Source organism: Cimex lectularius, unplaced genomic scaffold (assembly GCF_000648675.2).
Source record: "Cimex lectularius strain Harlan isolate CLEC.00 unplaced genomic scaffold, Clec_2.1 scaffold139, whole genome shotgun sequence".
NCBI classification, from domain to species: domain Eukaryota; kingdom Metazoa; phylum Arthropoda; class Insecta; order Hemiptera; family Cimicidae; genus Cimex; species Cimex lectularius.
Window position 1 is genome coordinate 382,916 of NW_019392832.1, and position 17,261 is coordinate 400,176.

The window sequence follows — 17,261 nt, forward strand, 5'->3', positions numbered from 1 at the left end:
AATTCACTAATTTCGTGGTCCGCTTGACCAATTAATACTTTACAATTAATTAAGGTTTTTAGTTGAGATGAAAAAAAGTTAATGGCACGAGAGGGATTCGAACCCACAACCTTCGGCTAGATACGCCGCTGCTCTACCACCTTCTCGAGGTCACGATAGCTCAGGTGGTAGAGCAGTGGCGTATCTAGCCGAAGGTCGTGGGTTCGAATCCCTCTGGTGCCATTAACTTTTTTTCATCTCAACTAAAAACCTTAATTAATTGTATAGTTAATAAAGTTAATATGTAACTATGTATACAACTTTATAAAAATAACTGTCAACAGATAAGGAGGCCAGAGATGGCAATATCTCAAAAATAAAATATAAAAAACCATTATAAGTATATTAATTATGAATAATTACTTGTCAAAAGAATCCTAATCTATTTCAAAAGTTTATTGAAATTACTTGTTTGCCAGGTCATGTCAGGTTCACATGTCAAATGGATTATTGACATACTGAATATACTGTCATAGCAACCATTTAATATCAAATGGTGAAACAGTATAGACCTAAAAGTGGAATTCTTAACAGCCATACCATCCTAACATAGCAGTTTATTTATTAAACAAAATTTTGCCATAAGTTTATCACAGGATGACAATGGAAGGGTCTAGGGGGAAAAGACGTAGGGTCCATTGTTATAAAATTTTGAGATGTTATGCGATCTATTAGTTAATAGATTGTAGGTTTATAATATATACTTAATAATGAGATGATTAAAATTATGGTGTTAATCTTGTTACCCAAGTGGCCAGAAAACTGCAAACTATATTTTTTATTTCCTGTGAAATTTAAATCATTATATCCACCATCATTTTCATTTTTCCCCTGGACCTTTCAATTGCTAAGGAAAAATAAGTTTGATTACTGTCTGAATCTAATTGAAATATACTGTTTTGACTCTCATTTCTATAATACATTAAGACATTTGATAAATTTTCTTTAGGAATAGCAAATGGAATAATTCACTTTCTTCTAGGCATATAATTCCTATAATTGTATACTCTTTTTATTATATTTTGATACCAGTATGTGATGCAACACTGCTTCTAGTGAATCTAATGAATTTGCATTTAAATTTACAAATGTCTTGTTAGATTACTATTGCTTCATAATAAGATGAAGAGAAAATGCCAAAAATAACAAGTAAAATCAATGCTAAAAAAAGTCACTAAAATTCCTAACTAGACCATTAGTATCATTTCTTGAACTATGTTTCTGTGCTTTGTATATATTTCAAGCTTTTTAGGGATGGTTAGGGTTGGTTGGGATGGTTTTTCAAGCTTGTCTGTATTATGGAAGTTTATTTTCTTCACACTCCCAAAATAATGTTAGTCTCTTTCTAAATTAATTCCTACCATGCAGGAGGGCTTAACATCCAACTACCCATTGGGTGTCGCAGATGGTGGGTCAAACCACTTCACTTTACAATGCATTTTTTGAAGTATAATCAATTGAACAGCTATGGGCTCTGCCAGGCATCGATCAAGTACTGCTAGTATCTTGTAGACAGATGCCCCTAACAACTCATGTCAGGACCCCAACCAGAATCTTGAATTGGTTGCGGTTGCCTTCCAGTTGTTCCCTTTAAGTTTTGCAGATGGCCCTTCAATGAATCTCTTCGCTTGCTTCATGCCTGAGTACTGTTTCACCAGGTCTTGGACTCATTAAGGATCCATCTTAAGATATACCCTTTTTTGTGGCAAGATGCTTGGGCAGAATAGTGTTTGGGACCTAGAGTGCCCATGTTGGCTCCCTCTTTGGCCAACATGTCAACATTTTCATTGCCTTTATGCACCAAGTACCAAGTCGTTCATTCGCATTGCTGACTTCCACCTACATGCAGTTCCAAACACTTCACTTTGCATAAGGCTGGGGCGTTTTGTATGCTTGTCTTTCAGAGAAGATGGCTATCTTCCGAGAAAGTATTCATAGTGTTTTTATTTCCGTGGTGCACTGTTCAATCGCTACAATTTTAGACTGGAAAACTAGCTTATTTACATAAGTTAGTCAGTTCAGTCTTTGGATTCATCAGAAAAACTACAGGGTCAAGGGCCTTATTCAGTTTTGGAGCCATTAGTGTACCAGTAGGATTTTGCATTTAGGGGCCTCGAGTTTGATCCATTTCCACTGCTAACATTCACCTTATTCTTATTAAGCCTTATTCACGAAGCACGTCTTCATTTAGTCAAAATTTTAAGCATTTTTAAGTATTTAAAATTATTTCCAGTACATGTGTTTTAGTTCCAGTTAATTCACAAGGGGGGCGGATAAATGTTGCACAATAGTTGATAAAATAAAACTGTACCAAATGATAAAATAAATAAGATTTACAATGTGTAATTAAATAATAGTCAATAGATGCGTTACCCTAGTGTTTTTTGTCGATCCTGAAAAACGGCAAAGTCCACGTTTTCAACATTGAGTTTCTCCAAATCGCCTTCACCCCTCTCGGCTTCCCAAGCCTTTTTCAACTGCTGGCCGTGGAAATTCAACGAACGACTAATCAATCCGCTGTCCAAGACGTTGTCCATATTAATACCTGACAATCTACAGGAAAAAAAACTTTATTAGTAAGGAGAGTAATTATTCAGCATGTGGTATTCCGATGTACAATAGTCTATTTATATCTCGGGTCTTAAAAATTCGTCGAAGTTTACCATTTTAAACGCCTTTCCGGTTCATTCGAACGTGGTCAAAACAAAGAAAATTGTGCAAAACAAAAACGTCAGAACAAAGAAATTGAGTCGGTGAGAGAAACTGAGCAAAACAATTTAATGGCGTCTCGATTCTCACTCGCACAACGCTACGGCCTTGCAAGGAACGAGACAACACACAAGGCGGCCGACTACGGGGAAAAAGCATTTCGAAGAAATTCCCCGTTTGTATTTGCCTGCACCAATCGGTGAACGTGTCAGAGATAAAGACCGAACACGAATACAAAGTAGATTATACAAAACAAAAACTACATAAAGCATAAAATTTGTACGTAAAACTTAACGCTTCAAATGTTTAAAAGGAGTAGAAAGATGAATACAAAATTGTTCAATTAAATTAACGATAACGGTTTAACGACATACCTGGACAACAAGCGTCTTCTGTTTGATTAGACCTTTCCACATTTCATATGGTTCGATCTCTCGAAAAGTAACAATTTAAGAGAAATCTTTAAACACGAAAATCTCCCGAGTTGTATTTCGACTCGAGTTGGGCTTGGGGTTTTGGAGCAGTTTCGATCCCTTAAAAATCTCACTTATCCGATTATCACCGGTAGACAGGTTGTCCAGACTCGTTAACCGAAGATTTCCCGAAATTTCCCAAAAAGTCCTTCATTGTACGACTATATACATGATGATGTATTGCAATTGTATATGTATACAATTGTAAAATTAATGCTCGGTCTAATAAGATAAGTTTTAATAAATAAAAATATTGGTATTGTTTTCCATTATTTACATGACATGTATTTTGGATTTAATAGGCATTATTTGCCTGTCTATGTAAATGAATAAATATTAAGGTTGTAGGAAATGTGTGAACCGGTACAAAACGGCTTCAAACTTGCTCGACCCGTCCGTAATGTCATGGTTGAGGGTGTGGGCAGTAGGCATTTCTGTCGGCCTCAGTAAGACGTTATCTAGTCGAAGGTTACTTTCTGTTTTCAGTACTCTGGTTAAAATAAAAAGTTTTTCCGGGTAAGAACCGTTTCTAAAACTTAGGATTATATCGTTGGCCGTCGTCGTTTGATCGGAAACCGAAAATGAGTGACAGGTCGAGCCCTTTTAAATATTTCCTCTCTGGAGGCTTCGGGGGTATTTGCACTGTTGTGGCCGGCCATCCGTTAGACACGATAAAAGTGAGACTGCAGACGATGCCGAAGCCGTTGGCCGGCGAATCGCCCATGTACAGGGGGACGTTCGATTGCGCGAAGAAGACTGTACAGAAAGAGGGATTTTCCGGCCTTTACAAAGGGATGGCGGCCCCTCTCGTCGGGGTGGCGCCCATTTTCGCGATAAGCTTTTTTGGATTCGGGGTCGGAAAGAGGCTGGTCTCGTCAAAAGAGACGCCCGACCTGACTCCCGTCCAGCTCTTCACCGCCGGCGCTTTTTCAGGCATTTTCACCACGGCGATAATGGCCCCAGGAGAGAGGATCAAGTGCCTCCTGCAGATCCAACATGGCCAGGAGAAGCCCAAGTACACCGGGCCGAAAGACGTTGTAAAACAGCTCTATAAGGAAGGTGGAATCAGAAGTATATACAAGGGGACGGTGGCGACACTTCTTCGCGACGTCCCGGCTAGTGGAATGTATTTTATGACATATGAGTGGTTTCAGAAGGTGCTCAAGCCACTTGGAGGCGAAAGCACCGAAATGAACCTGCTCAAGACTATATTCGCAGGTGGAATGGCAGGGATCGCCAATTGGTCTGTAGGAATGCCTGCGGACGTGATTAAAAGCAGGCTCCAAACCGCCCCCGAAGGTACATACACAGGTGTTGCCCACGTGTTCAGAACATTATTAAAAGAAGACGGTATCGGAGCTTTGTACAAAGGTGTCACCCCTGTAATGCTCCGAGCATTTCCCGCCAATGCGGCGTGCTTCCTTGGATTTGAAGCTTGCATGAATTTTTTAAATTTAGTCGCTCCAAACTTATAAATAAGTCTAAAAGACTTTTAGTAATCACCTATATATTTTTTATTATACATATATTATAAACACGCTCGAAGGCAATTGAATTTGACAATCTTGTTAACGAAAAATGTAATGCTCAAGTAATGCTGCATCAAAGATTCGCCAGACTCAAGTTATAGCTGTCTTGAATTGTTTTTCTATTTTTAATTATTCTTAAAATTAACAAGCATAATCACTTATTGACGGAGAGTTTAATAACCGTAAATCTTTCAATATATTTGCCTTTGAGTGTAATTTTAACATGTAGAATACCTATTTATATATTTATACATATTCAGATATATATTTTTCTAATGTTGGTGCGTTAAAACATTTTTACACGGATATGAGCTGTTTTCTTATAGTATAAAATATTGTTAGGGCAATAGAGAATGCTAAGAAATATACAGAATCACTAGTTTTTTATTATTTTTTTCATTGTCTCCCTTTACACCTACCTTACTACATAAAATCTGTCCTAAAAATCCACTTAGGTTTTTTTGGCTAATCAAATATAAATATCAATCTTACATATATTAGGATATAATTTGCGACAAAAGAAGATAAATTTTTCACTTGGTTCTACTTTATTTACAATTTTTTAATCCAAAGTTTGTTCCACGATTCCCTTACCACTAGTCCATTTGAATATATCCACTAAAGGAACAAATGTGGACATTATTATTGTACTGATTGTAAATATTTTTCTTTAAGAAGCCTATATAATTTAATTTTATTAAATAAAACATTTTCAATGCTCAGGTGTTATTTTTAATAAAATGCCTTGCTTGTTAAATCTCAACTCCATAAAGCTTATAATTTTGCTTTCAATATAATTAATTGTTTCAATATTAATATTTTGACTTTAATTTTCAAAATTAATCCTCGTTTATTCTTTATTTAATACTTCCTTCATTTTATTATATTAAATCAAATGATTTCTGAACTGTTTACGGTTGATATTATTTGAAATAGTGGGGACCACAGGGGCCCAGAGGTTCAGTCGTCCGATTTGCCACGTGCTAGCCGTTCTGGGTTTGTATCCCAGCAGAGCCCATGTCTGTTTGGTTGATTTGGTATAAAAACTTGATTGTAAAGTGGTTTAATATCTCGTCTATGACAACCAATAGGGTAGTAGACGTTAAGTCCTCCTGACAGGAATTATTAACTTTTTATTAAACTTTTCATTTTGAAAGGTTCACTTAAACTGCCTGTAATATAATTACATTTTGAATTAAGTCAATTCAGCGGAATTATTGTTTTAATGGTAAATTGATTATTAAAGCATAAATTGTAACCAAATTAGCCAGTAAAATTTTATCGGCTTGTTGAAACGTTTTTATACCAAGGCTAATGAATGTGTCATTCGAATTAAACAGAATTAGACGCTAATTAGACAAAAGTAAGTGAATGTATGAAAATTGAAATAATTAGCATCAATTCATAAAATTACAAATGTTATTTTTTTAGCCAGATTGCTTTAAAAAATTTGCTCTCCTTAGTTCCTTAGTTAAACTGTCAATGAATAAATTATTTAAATTAGCTTACTCATGCAATAAGATAAAATCAGAAAGAAAAACATTTCTCCACTTTAAAAAAGAACAACAACATATAAATCCATTTTTTACATTCTGACTTTAAAAAAATGTATTAACTATTTAAAAATTGTCTTTTCAATTTTTTTTTTCTCTCGGGAAGTGCATTTGAATTGAATGGGTATAGTTGACAATCAATATAATTATCATATCAAGAAAGTTACGTAAGATAATGACAATGCCAACAAACAAAAATATTCAGAACTAAATAAAAGATAACGGCTGTGTTGACTTTTCTTCATGTTTATAGTATTAATATAGTGGTAAATTTTTATTATTTATTATTATTACACATATATCTTTTGTTAGCATATGAGCTTGGACATTCATAATGACTTTTTTCATTTAGCAGTTACTGAATTATCTTACTTTAATATCATAGATTGCATAATAAAACAGTGACTAGAATTAATAGATTTATTTAATCTATTTGCAGATTTACTATGGCGTTAAGAGGGGTTCAAGTACTGGAGATACCTGGATTAGCTCCTGGCCCAGTGTGTGGAATGATCTTATCAAATTTTGGGGCAAAAGTAATTCGTGTTGACAAGGTTTGCATTATTATGGAACACTGTCGTATTTTTATAATGCTTATTAAATTTTTTAAATGTTGTTTTAGTTACCCAGTGATGCAACTGTGGGGTTCGACAGTGTAGACCATGGAAAATTTTCAATGTCTGTGGATATGAAAAATCCTAGGGGTATTGAAATAATCAAACACCTCACAAAAACTTGCGATATATTTCTAGACCCCTATAGACCAGGTTTCTGTATATTTATAAACTTTACAATTGTATGTGAATATAGGTTTGTTTTGTTTTTTCTACAGGTGTTATGGAAAACTTGGGATTAGGACCTGCAGATTTACAGAAAAACAATCAACGTCTGATTTACGCAAGGCTGTCTGGTTTTGGACAAACAGGACCACTTGCACAAAAAGCGGGTCATGATATCAACTTTTTATCTATCTCAGGTCATCATTTCAGCAATTTTACCCACACCGTTTCAATTGAACGAAAATATTTTTTATAACTTTTCTGTGCACCGTAGGAACTCTTTCGAATCTCCAATGGGAAGGCAAACCTCCAAATCCTCCATTAAACATTTTAGGGGATTTCGGAGGTGGTGCGTTTACTTGTGCTTTGGGAATAATACTAGCACTTTATGAAAGGCATACTTCAGGAAAAGGGCAAATTGTTGATTGTAGTATGACAAGGGGTGCTGCTTACTTGTCAAGTTGGATCTTTCGAACTCAAAATACATACTTGTGGTCAGAGCCTACAGGGAAGAATTTGTAAGAAAATGTTTACTTACATGTTAATTTTAATATGTAATTAGATAAAGTGATATTCATGACACAGAGGGTTACAAAATAAAATAAAGTTTTATACATTCAAATTTATAGAAATAAAAAGCAACACAACAAATTTAATAAGGCAAAACCTCACTAATGGCAGAGAGAGGACAAATAAAAAGTCAAGCTATAAAAAACTCTTTCCCAACGATGTAGTAAAAAATTAATGGGAGAAAATGCCTTCTATTAAAAAAAGCAATATGTGGTAAACTGGACATACCTTCTTTCATATGAATATCTTTTACGGAGAAGTTCATTTAATTGAATTATGTTCCCAATCCAATATGAACAGAGAGTATAAAAACATAAAGCTAGCTACTACCCCGTAACCACAAAAGTTCAAGCTGTTTTTCGTTTGTTTTATAAAATATTTTCTTGATCATGGCTTTTTTTTTTCTTTTTTTTTTTTTAATTTAAAGGCTGAAACCTTATTGGTCATTAAGCCTTGAGTCTGTGCAAGTCAACGGCGCAGCCCGGCCCCCTCAGAGCGAGGCCCCCGCAGACCCCGGCGCAGTGGCAGCCCCAGGCCTAGAAAGAACGGCACCCCACGGATCTCTCGCAACTGATGCTTTTAATCTTAATATTGCGTGCAGGACTTTATCGAGGAGGGGTCGGTGTCTAGTCACCATCGACACCTCCTCTAAGCTTGCTGGAGATTCCTTGACCTCAGAGTCCGGGGAGGCACCATATCATGGCTTTAAAACCCATAAATTCCCTCATTCTTATTGTCTGAATTTAAGCTCAGTACTAGAGCAGCTGAAGCAGCTTGTGAAATTTGCATTGCATTCGGCACTGAAACTTCACACACACTCCTTGTGGAAACAATAAGTGAATTGCACTGCCCAAAAGTGTTTCTAAAAGTTGGCTTCTGAAAATGAGGGGATTGAAGATGTACTACGGTATAATAACTTTGTCTAGAATGACAACAAATTGAAGCTTGATTTGTTTTGAGTCAAACTTGTCAGGAACTTTCCAGAGTGTTCAACGTAAGGAATGAAACCATTCACTCTAGCTTACATCGAATTGGGAAAACATGGAAGCTGAGCAAATGGATTCCTTATGGATTGACAGACAGTACTAAGATTATGATAAGAAAATGAAATATTCACCAACAAAAGTGATGCTTTGTGTTTGGTGGATATCGGCAGGTGTTGGGCACTTACAAACTCTTGCCACATGACCAGGCCATAAAAATCTACTCAAGCCAACTGAAACAAGTATCTCTTGTCTTTGCCAGAATAACCTGCGCTTGTGAACAGAAAAGGTGTCATTTGTCACTTGGTCAATGGATAACCTCATACAGCCAGAACGGCAAAGAAGGAGATAATGAAGCTTGATTGAGAAATCCTGACATGGCCCCATCTGACTTTCACCTTTTCTTAGCAATGGACTGTATGCACACTTGGGAGTTTGATAATCATCAACAGCTGGAAAATTAGCTGAATTTATTTTTTAAGTCCTAGGACCAAACTTTTATAAGAAGTCCATTATGTTTTAGTGGTCTGATTGACCAAATTTATTTCTTTCAATTTTAATTATTATTTTTATGTAAGGTCTTGATTGAAATGAAAATTTTATAAGAAGGTCAAAACTGGACTGAGATGGAGTCTATTTCCCTGGATATATATTTCAAACAAATTTTAATTTGTGCAATTATTAAACCCTCAACCTTGCACAAACTTTTCTGGTTATCTAGTATAATCAAATGGCAAGAGACCATTTAAAACATGGAATTCCAACAAGGGCATTTACTAGGAAAAGAGCTATTACTTCACTACCATTCTGAAGGATAGGAAAACCCACTATCATCGATATTTTTAAAACACATAAGAAATCCTGGCTCCTGGCAAAATTTAAAAGGAAATAAATTTTAAAATGAATAGCAGGAATACAGAAGGAGCAAGGAGAATTAATTAATATATTATTAAGAAGCTGGAAGAAAGTCAACTTTTTCAAGTTTCATCTTAGAATGCAGGATGAACATTAGAAAAGGATTGGTGTCAAGGACAACAGGCAATTTATATTCTAGATATTTACTAGCAGACTTTGTAGCAGCTTTCCTCTGTTAAAGAAATTTTACTGTTATAAATAATAAAACTCATAAATTGGGACTCATCGGTATTCTTTAAGTATAGAACCAGAAAGAATGCAATATCCTTTGAAGGACACAGTGTAATTAAATTCTTTTGAATTCATTTCATTGTAAATGCATAAATTTAAAAATATAAATAAACTTTTCCAATATTGTTTGCAGTTTGGATGGAGGATGTTATTTTTATAATATCTACAAAACTAAAGATGGGAAGTGGATGGCTGTCGGATCACTTGAAGAAAAGTTTTACTTACAATTATTAGAAGGTTTAAATATTTCTGTAGATGATTTACCTTATTTATCAGACAATGAGATAGGCAAAGAAATGTTGACCAAACGTTTTTTAGAAGAAACCCAGGATTATTGGATTAAAGTATGTTTACAAAAATAAATAAATAGACACAAAAAAAAAGTCAAATATTAATTAATCATTATTTAGGTTTTTTCAAATCTTGATGCTTGCGTTACTCCAGTCCTGACACAAGAGGAAGCCGCTTCTTACGAACATAACAAATCACAAAATTCCTTCCAGAGATCAGCAGATGGCTGCCTGATCCCGCACCCTGAGCCAAATCTAAGTCGGACTCCTGGCAATTCAGGATGTTATTTACACCCACCAAAATGTGGAGAGCATACATATACTATATTAAAAGAAAGTGGATTCAATAAAGATGAAATAAAACAATTGCAGAGTGAGAAAATTATTTATATCGAAGAGAAAGGTCAAGCCAAATTGTGATTTATTTATCTACTATCTATCTATCTACTACTAACTAGTTATAATTATTTATAAATTATATGCTTATAATGTAAACAGTAAAATATTTATAATCTATATAAATTGGGAGTTGGGAACTGTTTAATATTTTTTTTATAAAAAGTACAAATATAAAAAGGGCAAAACTATTATTCTTAAAAAGTCATTATTTATCTAGCGAAATTAAAGTCAATTTAAATGCTTGGGATATTGGTGTCTGCCAATTTAATATTGCGAAGGTCAACTAATTGTAAATTATTACACAGTACATAATTCTAATTATTTATTATGTTGGCCTATAATAATTTAATTAATGTGATAAATTACTAGAAAAATAATTTCAATTCAGAAAAATGTAAAACCTAATATTTTTGTGTGTTGTTCATGAACTGAAAATGAAATCTATGATTTCATATTGTCTTTCATTTGTAATACATCAATAAATTAAAAATAGATGTTTTTCTTGCATTTTATTATTATATGTTTAAGTGCCCAGTACACTCTGGAATTATGCATTGAATCAATTCTTCATGTGCGTGAGTGAGTGATATTGTAAAAATTGTTTGGTAATTTAATGCAACCTGATGTTTCTTCATGTAAATGTCCCATTTCCAATATCCAATAATTGTGTCTCAAAATGTTCTGCAAAAGGATCATTATATCATTTAAGTCAATGATAGTATATTAACATGTTTCCTTGATTGTTTTTAAACACATATTTAGTTCATCAGCTTGGGTCAAATGTGGAGAAAATCACTACCTAAAAATATTAGCGCACCACCAGAGGTATTTTACATGCCTTTTATAAAGTCTCTAAACACTCCTGGCACTAATAAAAACAAATTGTAAAATTTTCAGTGAAGCCAGTTAGCTAGTAAGTTTTATGTCTGTAGCATACACACAAGTTTTAAACACCAAGAATGATGAATGGCTCTTTGGATGCCTAGTCGATTTGAACCTCTCACTTGTTTAAAGAAAGAAAAAAGATGGTGAAGAGAGGGGGAGGGAGAAAGAAAAGGGAAGAAAAAAGATTTTTTTAAAGTATTTTTTTAAGTGGTTAAAGTATTGTTAGTTGGTGTATATTTATATCCAGCAGCTAATGTGGTAGCACAAGGCAAAAAAATGAAACCCGACCGCATCTCACGATATCTGAATAACCAAAAAAATGAAAGTTGAAATTATTTTGGAGAATTCAGTAGTCAAAATAATAAATAAAAAGATATGTTTAAAAATATTTATATCATCAGCAAAGAGAAGAATAACAATATCTTTAAACACATTTTTTATTTATGAAAAAAAGAAACAATATAGGTCCTAAGTGAGATCCCTGAGGAACTCCTGAAGTAACTAAGAAAATTGGTCCATAGCTATGTTATAAATAGTTTAATTAATAATTGTGAGGAATGATAAATCACGTCTTTAACGAAAATTGTGGTTATTTTATTCTTTAAAATGAAATAAAATCTTGGATATTTAAAATTATCCCGCCAAACAAGAAAGTGGCGCTACAAGAAATCAAGAATCGCCCAATATTTAAACCTTTTAGTTGGTTATATAATTGTGTAATGTTTGTAGTTTGATGAATTTTCGACTCCAAGTATTAATTTCATGGATAATTTAAAGATATTTAAATATAGTTTTTCGTATGATTAATAAGAATAGCTTTTATTCGGCTAGACTTCGATGGCTTCTGTGAAAATCCCAGAACAAAAAGTAATTCTTTGCGGTGAATTCGGTGTTGGAAAAAGTTCATTATTCAGACGTTATGCCTTCAACAGTTTTGTGTCGTCTAACAATAGGAAATCCACTCTTGGGCTCGACCATTTCAACAAAGAGTACAATATCAGGGGGAAAAGAATAAACGTAAATGCAGACAAATTGTGTATTATGTTTCTTGTACATGCTAGTTGCTAAGACAGGGTTTATTTCAGCTCCAGTTATGGGATACAGGTGGTATGGAGAGAGTGGCGTCCATCACATCAAGTTATTACAAGTTCGCAGAAGCGGCTATTCTTGTATTTTCCCTGGACAACCCTGCCTCGTTCCACGTCCTCTCCCAACATTTGCTCGATATTGTCACATATGCTGAAAATGCAAAGATATTCCTATGCGGAAACAAATCCGATCTTGTCACACAGATGGCCCAAGTAACAGATGCTGATATGGATAATTTCTGGTATTCAACAGATTATTTAATTTTAGTAGTTTTAAAATGTCTACATTATGTAATACACTGATGGACAAATTTAACATATCAATTTATTTAGTTTAAAATTAAATCCATTATCTTTCTTTATTAGTTGCAGGTAATTAGGAGTTATCATAGTGAAAATAAACAGTAAATAATGATTTGTTTACTTTTGTACTGGTTAATCCCATTTGCACAAAAAGTAGCATTATGTCCTTTCATCTTGCTACATCTAAAGATTGCTTTCAGTTAAAAAAAATAGAGCGGGATGACACTGTGAAAGGCTCTCGAGGTGGAAAATTGGCTGACTCTGCTCTGGGTCCTCCCAGCCATACTCGTTGGGACGATTATGTTGTGTTAGCCAAGTCATCTACATTGCCCTGCTTTCACAGATGGGGTCTAAGGCTGGCTAGGGTGTGAGGCATGCACCGTGTATTGTGAGAGGGTCCACTTCATGGTCGCTCCCATCACACTTGCATTTATACAGTGGAATGGTATGCAATTTGATAAGGGCTTGAGGTGATTCGAAACAATGGTGCCTCTGCCTGCCTTGTTTCTCTATCTATGTCAAATACTCATTGTGCTCTTGTTGGAGATATACCATGAACTGGAGCATCTCGGCAAAACGGTGGTTGTTGTGTCTGGGTCATAGGTCTGGAGAGTGGCGAAAAGGCAGGTAGACTAGGACGGCCTAACCTCTAGGCTTAACTACTGTGATCTGGCCCCCTGACACTAAAAATGCAATAAAAACATGACTAAAAGAATGTGGCAGTGTTGGCGAGCCGGATTGGCAGAGAAACTCTCACATATCAAGAGCACTGTCGATAGGTGGCCTTCTGACCTGTAGAATAAGGGTCATCCTCTTTTGATCAAGGACACTTACTTTCGGGTCAAAGCCAAAATATGACCAGCATGTAGAGAAAGGTTGCTTAATGTGTCCTGCCTCCTTCGCTCCATATAGAGTGTTGGAATGCCACCCTACATTAGAACTGAACTTAAACACAAAAGCAAGTATCTGGGTCTTCTGTTCCAATTCTTGGAGGAAACAGTTGTTTTATTGCATATAGTAATGATGAGTTTTGTGTCCCTAGTGGGTGTTGAGAGTGAAGTATCTATTAGCATGAATATGTAGTGTGAATGGCAAAATATGGAATACCCGTCATCCCTTAATTAGTTAGTTGTGCAATAAGAGTGAATGGTATATATGTGAATGTATTTGAGCGAGTGAGAGTACGGGTTTGGATATAAGAACTAATTGTGCTGGGGGCTGAAATGTCCTAGCTGTTGATTGCCTCTGAAGCCCAACGTTGACAAGTCATGTCAAGTCAACACACAACACCCCCTCACTTCTACGACCTAACTAAAACTTCCCTCCACAGGAATCACCCAAACTGGACACTAAATTCGGCAAAATGCTGAAATGTGTCTGACTGACAAAATTAGTGATGATGGGGAAACCAGGATGATAAGTAACCATCAAACTAAAAAATAAAATGTCTTGACTGACTTTTAGACCCTTTGGAGATTTTTCTTGGGGGGGCAAGGCATAAAGTTGTTGTCTTGATCAATAATCTTTCCTGCTTTTATCTCATCAGTGAACAAATTATTAAGCCATATCTAAAATAAAATTATTATAAAAACAGTTTATGTGTATTTATGTACTGTGTATTTTTCTAACTGAATTTTTTGTCTTGTTTTAGTGAACAATGCCACAATTTGATAAGTGTCACATACAAAACATCCTGCAAAACTGGTCAAGGTGTTGATGAGATGTTTTTAGATATAGCTCAACACCTAATGCAGGCAAACCGTTCAAGGATGGAATTACAAGCCCTGGATGAGTCTTCGTTTAAAATAATTCCAGCTGAGGATCCAATGGAGCCTCCTTGCCTCTGTTAACTAGTTATTCTGCATAGCTTAGCTTGTTCAAGAATTTACCATTACTGTGTATCAGGTTTTTTATTCAGTGAACCCAGTTGGGAATAACAGACATCAAAGTGATACGTATTGGTAAAATTAATTTTGTTACTAACGAAAGTTAAAAGAAATGTGTCAACAACCTGAGGACATTGCTATATCCATGTTTCTTATTAATCCAACCACATTTTGTTCCTAATACAATGTGTATATATTAGTTTATATTTGACCCTTGAAGGATTTGACCATAAATTTGTGATATAAGATTTTTTTTAGATTTATATTGAGTCATGTCATAAAGCTTATTGGCATTTTAGTTATGTTACACTTGCTCACTATACCTGCATAACATATATTAACCACAATAACAAAAAGTTGGGTGGTATTCCAAATATAGACAAATTGTTTGACTTATTATTGATACATACAAATTACCAGGTGAAATGGAACATTTTTAAACTAAAATTTTACTAGTCTTAAAATATTTGTAATAGAAATAATTAAGTAGTTTTTAATACTAATTAATTTTATTAATTATGACTGTGTAAGGTGTAAATAGTTTTTTTCTCCTTTTTCAATGTTATAACAACCAGGTTGATGTAAATAAATTATTACTTAAGCTTGATGTGTTTTTCTTATACAGTATATTATGTTTTTATGTAAATAATATTGAAACAGTTAAGCTTGATATGTTTTTCTTATACAGTACATTATATGTTTTTATGTAAATAATGTTGAAACGTCAAACCACTGCAAAAAATATACTTTTTTGCTTTTGTTAATGTTTCGCAAAGATTTTTTAATCTTATTTTTTTATTCAAAATATGAAAAACAAATTTAAAGGAAATATATGTGCTTATGTACTATTGGTTTGTAAACAACAGTACACTAGCACAACTTTTTTCTCTCCCAAACTTTGGTTTCTGGCAGTACGCTGTTTTTCAGTATGCTGTTTAGTGTGAGGCTGGTTGCCGTTTTTACCATTTCAAGCAACCCTGATTCTTAGTTTTTTGAAGTTTAGTTTAGTATAAAAGTGATGAGACAAGAGCATGACATCACATTCACAGTACCAGAGTAGATGTGCCATTGCACAGTACCTGGTATGCTCTCAGAACCTCACTGGAAGAAGCAAGAACGCATGTCACACTCAACTGTCCTTAATGGACTATTCAATAAGGATAGGCCAGACGAAAATGATCGGGAACAACCAAACTATTCATAGTGTGGATCATCACCCTTAAACCGCAGAGAAATATGCCATCATAAGTGTACATGTCTTATTGAAGCCACCAAAATCGGGTTCCAGCCTCTAGGGGCTATCAACAACTATGCCATTGCATCCCCCAATGCAATCAGTCTCCAGATCCAAACCCACTCCCTCTTAAATATTTTTTTTTTTTGTGTTTACATACCATTCGCTCAATTACGATGTAGGTGACCTCACACATTCATTCTCAATATACACTAAAGCCACAAAACTAAGTACTATATAACAAAGAATCAGAACGGGGAACCCAAATATTGTTGTGCCAAGCACAATTCTCATATCCTTGGCTCCATACAGAGAGCACGAAGGAATGGTACTCTTCAATTAAGTGGGACACAATAGTTATTCAAATATAAAAAGTGATTTTATTTTTTTTTTTGATACTACAGTTCATTTATATTCAATAAAAAATGTATTTATTACTGACACTTCAATATATTTGTTAGTATTATTTTACCAATATTGGATAGTAAAGAAATTAAACAAGGAAAGTTGTACAAAAACTAACATTGATATTCTATATGTATATTAAGTATTGATATCACTATTTTAATTGTATTTAAAAGAAATTTCATATTTAACAAACAATTTTTTTTAAATTAAATGACCAATTTTGAGCTTTATTACAAAATAAATCAATAAAATATAACTTTCTAATAAAAATTTAAGTCAACTATATCACAAATTGGCTAGTGTAAGAATAATTTTATTAAGCTTCAATTACAGCTGCCTTACAATTCTAAGCGAATATAAAAACTTAAATTTTATAAACAAAAAGTCATATCTAGTAATAAAACACATTCTAGGGCTAAATGAAATTAATTTATATACAAACACTCAATTCATTTTTTCAGACTTATTGATTAAGGGTTTAAAATTAATTTTACAATTTTCACAGGGTGTCACATTATATGAAATAACAAAACCCCCATTCCAATTAACAATAAATAAATGAAGATATCACATGTTGAAACCTAAAATAAAATTTATATTAATAATGAAGTTTTCATTTAATGTTTATATTGTTTATAATCCATAGAAAGAAAGTATCGGATATAAATCAATGTTGCTGAAGATAAATTAATATTTTTAAACCCAATAGGAAAATTAATTCATGGCTTCTAAAACAAAATGATATTCTCTGTTAGGACCAAGTAACAAGTATATTATTTAACATGTACAGTCGAAGCCTTATGGTATATTTTACACAGCCTTCACTTTTTCTTTCTCCTTATTAATAAACAATATTAAATGTATTTGTTTCTGTGTTGTTTGTTAAATAACATACATTTGTTACATAAATATATTCTTAAATTCAGCCATATGCTTCACTTGAAATAAACATTTGGACTTTAAAAAAAAATGCATAAAACGTAAACA

General features: G+C 34.0%; 4 protein-coding genes across 6 annotated transcripts in view; 3 read left to right on the forward strand and 1 right to left on the reverse strand.

Annotated features, from left to right (window-relative positions):
• Nucleotides 1-2,858, reverse strand: part of LOC106672549 (tetratricopeptide repeat protein 14 homolog) — a 13,311-nt gene extending 10,453 nt beyond the window's left edge. The window contains exons 1-2 of the mRNA XM_024228548.1: nt 2,703-2,858; nt 2,413-2,592 (exon numbers count right to left, since the gene is read on the reverse strand). Coding sequence (XP_024084316.1) covers nt 2,413-2,576 — 164 coding nt within the window. The 5' untranslated portion in view covers nt 2,577-2,592; nt 2,703-2,858. The remainder of the gene's footprint in view (nt 1-2,412; nt 2,593-2,702) is intronic.
• Nucleotides 2,859-3,546: 688 nt separating this feature from the next.
• LOC106672565 (alpha-methylacyl-CoA racemase) lies at nt 3,547-10,968 on the forward strand. 3 transcript variants are annotated; one of them, XM_014404089.2, is made up of 7 exons: nt 3,547-3,737; nt 6,743-6,857; nt 6,926-7,070; nt 7,136-7,279; nt 7,357-7,600; nt 9,915-10,125; nt 10,192-10,968. In XM_014404089.2, the coding sequence occupies exons 1-7, from the start codon at nt 3,622-3,624 to the stop codon at nt 10,489-10,491; spliced, it is 1,275 nt and encodes a 424-aa protein (XP_014259575.1). In that variant the 5' UTR covers nt 3,547-3,621; the 3' UTR covers nt 10,492-10,968. The 3 variants fall into 3 exon arrangements, with proteins under 3 accessions (XP_014259575.1, XP_014259578.1, XP_014259576.1); XM_014404092.2 differs by lacking the exon at nt 3,547-3,737 and adding an exon at nt 6,092-6,113; XM_014404090.2 differs by lacking the exon at nt 3,547-3,737 and adding an exon at nt 6,397-6,569.
• On the forward strand, nt 3,689-5,137 carry LOC106672567 (mitochondrial carnitine/acylcarnitine carrier protein). The gene has a single exon (XM_014404093.1). The coding sequence runs from the start codon at nt 3,803-3,805 to the stop codon at nt 4,694-4,696; it is 894 nt and encodes a 297-aa protein (XP_014259579.1). The 5' UTR covers nt 3,689-3,802; the 3' UTR covers nt 4,697-5,137.
• A 1,087-nt stretch (nt 10,969-12,055) lies between the features above and the next one.
• Nucleotides 12,056-15,125, forward strand: LOC106672611 (ras-related protein Rab-19). Its single transcript, XM_014404163.2, has 3 exons — nt 12,056-12,372; nt 12,441-12,685; nt 14,398-15,125. The coding sequence occupies exons 1-3, from the start codon at nt 12,193-12,195 to the stop codon at nt 14,594-14,596; spliced, it is 624 nt and encodes a 207-aa protein (XP_014259649.1). The 5' UTR covers nt 12,056-12,192; the 3' UTR covers nt 14,597-15,125.
• Nucleotides 15,126-17,261: the final 2,136 nt, after the last annotated feature.

Bases quoted from the DNA above. Each gene is read 5' to 3' on its own strand.
- LOC106672611 (XM_014404163.2), top strand. From the start codon at position 12,193: ATGGCTTCTGTGAAAATCCCAGAACAAAAAGTAATTCTTTGCGGTGAA. The intron at 12,373-12,440 runs GTAAATGCAGAC...GGTTTATTTCAG, and splicing joins TCAGGGGGAAAAGAATAAAC to CTCCAGTTATGGGATACAGG. The intron at 12,686-14,397 runs GTATTCAACAGA...GTCTTGTTTTAG, and splicing joins GCTGATATGGATAATTTCTG to TGAACAATGCCACAATTTGA.
- LOC106672565 (XM_014404089.2), top strand. From the start codon at position 3,622: ATGTCATGGTTGAGGGTGTGGGCAGTAGGCATTTCTGTCGGCCTCAGT. The intron at 6,858-6,925 runs GTTTGCATTATT...ATGTTGTTTTAG, and splicing joins AAGTAATTCGTGTTGACAAG to TTACCCAGTGATGCAACTGT. The intron at 7,071-7,135 runs GTTTCTGTATAT...TTTTTTCTACAG, and splicing joins TCTAGACCCCTATAGACCAG to GTGTTATGGAAAACTTGGGA.
- LOC106672567 (XM_014404093.1), top strand. From the start codon at position 3,803: ATGAGTGACAGGTCGAGCCCTTTTAAATATTTCCTCTCTGGAGGCTTC.